The 3,212-nt window shown below is 49.6% G+C and overlaps 1 protein-coding gene across 1 annotated transcript in view; it reads right to left on the bottom strand.

Moving 5' to 3' along the window:
* Positions 1 to 409: 409 nt before the first annotated feature.
* The window catches only part of LOC108316596 (killer cell immunoglobulin-like receptor 2DL3), a 26,207-nt gene continuing 23,404 nt past the window's right edge, over positions 410 to 3,212 (bottom strand). The window contains exons 10-12 of the mRNA XM_037745046.1: positions 1,704 to 1,808; positions 1,191 to 1,243; positions 410 to 1,091 (exon numbers count right to left, since the gene is read on the bottom strand). Coding sequence (XP_037600974.1) covers positions 915 to 1,091; positions 1,191 to 1,243; positions 1,704 to 1,808 — 335 coding nt within the window. The 3' untranslated portion in view covers positions 410 to 914. The remainder of the gene's footprint in view (positions 1,092 to 1,190; positions 1,244 to 1,703; positions 1,809 to 3,212) is intronic.

Below are 3,212 nucleotides of genomic sequence, written 5' to 3'. Positions count from 1 at the left end.
GAATATTTTTGATTTATAGTTGGTTTGATACACAGCTATAAACCCCACAGATATGGAGGACCGACTGTGTATTTATAGTGTGAAAGATGATGTTTTGATAAGTGTCCTCATGGAGATGAGGCTAACAAGGGCGATGACCCTGTAGATGTTTCATCTTGGAATTACTCTGCGAGCTTTCCAGGTCTGCAGAGAGTAAGAATAGCACTTGTCCACCTGATTCACGATCCTCGGAACCTCCCATGTGCTGCATATCTGGATGGAAATTGGAGTCCCAGAGAAAAAACAGGCTCCACCTGCTTCTAGGAGCTCAGAGTCCAGGGGTGTGAACCCAGTGGAGGACATATGGGGTTATATGGACAAATAATGATAACACCTGAAACTTTAGGCAAAAAAAAGGGTCACATTACCTAAAGCACGAGACGTTTATTTAAAGAGGAGAGAACTACATTGAAATTATAAAAAAAATTTTAAATTTTACTGATGACAGAAGGCTGAAAGATAGTCAGAGGGAAGGTGGAACAGCATGAGGGAAGGTGGAACAGCACGTGTCTAAGTGCTGTGTTAAGAGGGAGCCTCTTGTATGTCTGGACTTGTGAGTTCCTCAGTGTGACTACAGCCTCAGGTAGGACCAGGAAGTAAGCCAGTTAGGTTGGAGAGGTGGGCAGGGGTCAAGTGAAATGGAGAATTGTGTGTTACGCAAAGGAGTGTGTTTTCTGTCCAGCAGGCAGTGAGGACCGCAGAGATTTGTAAGCAAGAGACAGCCACGTTCAGATTTGTGGTGTGAGGAAGAGCGATCCCCTAAGACACAGACTCACGCCTTCAGGTCCCAGCTGCTGTTACATTGGAACTGGCAAGCCGGGTTTGAGTCAGGGCCATTGTCTCCCTAGAGGACCCCCTCAGGCCTGTCTGTGGTGCTATGGACAGGAGACAACTTTCAATCTTGGCTCCGCATTTGGGAGTTCCATGTACACACTCGTTTCTGTTGGGGGTCTCTTGGGCCTCTGAGAAGGGCGAGTGATTTTTCTCTGCGTGAAAACGCAGTGATCCAGCTGTGCATATGTCACCTCCTGAGGGTCTTGTCCATCAGAGTCCTGGGGAGATGGAAATGTTGAGTGAGGGAGGGGCTCACATTCTTCGGGACTATTAGGGAATAAGACGTGATCCCTGAGGCTGGGCCAAGGAGGACCTACCTCCCTGTTCACTGTTCTGTCCACCGCAGGCTCTTGGTCTTTTACTGCAGCATCTGTAGGAGACAGAAGTCATCAAAACCCCTGGGAGGGCCCTTCTGGGTCCTCATTTCATGTGCAGACATCAACACACAGGGGGAAGCCATGGGTGCCTGAGGCCCCTCAGCTGCCAACAGCCTGACTCACACATTCTATCTCTCTGAGTACAAGGACCCCTCCCATCAGGAGCTCTCAATTCCCATCCATTGATTCTGTCTCCCACTTTCTGCCTGTCATGGAACCTTCTCCTGATGTCAGTGGCTGCAGGGATGTGAGGATACAGTTCAGAATCAGGCAAAGGTCTGTGAGCTGAGGGCAGGGGCAGGGTGTCTGGTGCTCTCTCTAGAAAGCCCTGCCTCTGCGGCTCCTGCCTTGGGCCAGAGACCATCCTGCCAATGAGGAACACACACCTGTGTGCTCCCATCCCGCTTCCCCACACGGCCCTGAGGTCTCTGGCCTCTGCTTCGTGAGACTTACTCTTTTTGTTGGACCACCAGCGATGAATGAGAAAGAAGATGATGATGATGAAGGGGATGATGACCACTGAGGTCCCAATCAGAACGTGCAGGTGTCTGGGGCTACCTGGAGGAAGATGGGAATCCAATAAGAAGCTCACCACAGCAGTTCCTCTTCCTGGATTGTCTCTCATCTCCTGATTGGCAGGTAACCACGTACAATGTCTTTTTAGGACAAGCACCCAGACGGCGGGCGACCCGGCTTTCTCCTGCTTTGTCAGTTACAGTTCTCATAGTAACCACAGAAATAGCTGATGATACAACTGCTTTGGTGTAGATGTTTGATCCCCTTCAACCCTCACGTTGAAAATTAACCCCCAGTGTGGGAGGTTGGGCTTAGTGGGAGGTGGTTGGTTCATGGGGTGGATCCATCATGAATAGATTAATGCTGTCCCCATGAGACAAGATTAGCAAGTTTTCCCTCTACTAGTTCCTGGAGAGTGGGTTGTGACAGAGAACTTGGAAGCTCCATCACACCTCCGCCTCCTGCTCCCTCTCTTGCCGTGTGATCTCTGTGGTCTCTGCACACACACACTCACTTCTCTTCTGCCACAGTGGGAGCAGCCTGAGGCATCACAAAAAATAGAAGCTGATGCCATACTTCTAGTACAGCCTGTAGAACCGTGAGCCAAACACATCAGTTTTCTTTAGAAGTTACCCAGGCTCAAGTGCTCTTTGATAGCAGCAAAAACGGACTAAGACAGCAACGCCCTGAGATCAGGAGGAACGTCTCAGAACAGCCTGGGCTCTCCTCCTGCTCTTCCTAGAGGAGGGTGTGATGCAGTGCTTCAGCTCAGTGCCTCCTGTGGCTCCAGGGTGCAAAACCCAGGCGGGGCTGGTTTTTGGTTCCCCCAGCTACACTGCATATGGGGTGACTCCGTATGTCCGGGGCAGCTTTTCTGAGCCTCGGGGGACTGGCTCGCCCTGAAATGTAGGCTTCTGTTGTCACTTGCTGCTGATCTGTGAGTAATGAACCTGCTGTATGTAATTTATTCTGTCTGTGTTCTGTGTCCCTGGAGTGACTGTCAGTGATAGAAACTGGCATGGCCCCAGGTGCAGTCCAGGAGGTGTTCAGAGTCTTCTCTAGGAAGATGGACTGGGATTGATACACAGTGAATGTGCTTTACAACTTCTACATCCACAACACTCTTGACTCAAATTACATTCTCCAAGAAAAGGAAAAAAAGTGAAATCGAAATCAAAAGAAGTGAAGTTGAACTGTCTTATATCAAACAACCAGGAAATAGTGCGGAAGCCCGTGGGCAACGTGTTACTTTTTGTGATCTCGTGAGACGTACAATAGGCTGCTGTTCTACCTGAGAGGCAGGGGAGGAACAACCCCCTCCATCATCTATCGCTTCAAAATCCAGCCTGTCCTTCTGTGAATTAGTAGGAAAGGGGACCAGGAGATAGACCTGGCATTGGTCTCTGAGTCCAAGAACTGAGCTCACCCCAAAGAATGTTAGTTTTT

Source organism: Cebus imitator, unplaced genomic scaffold (genome assembly GCF_001604975.1).
Source record: "Cebus imitator isolate Cc_AM_T3 unplaced genomic scaffold, Cebus_imitator-1.0 Scaffold190, whole genome shotgun sequence".
Classification (NCBI taxonomy): Eukaryota; Metazoa; Chordata; class Mammalia; order Primates; family Cebidae; genus Cebus; species Cebus imitator.
This window is presented reverse-complemented; position numbering and strand designations above follow the sequence as displayed.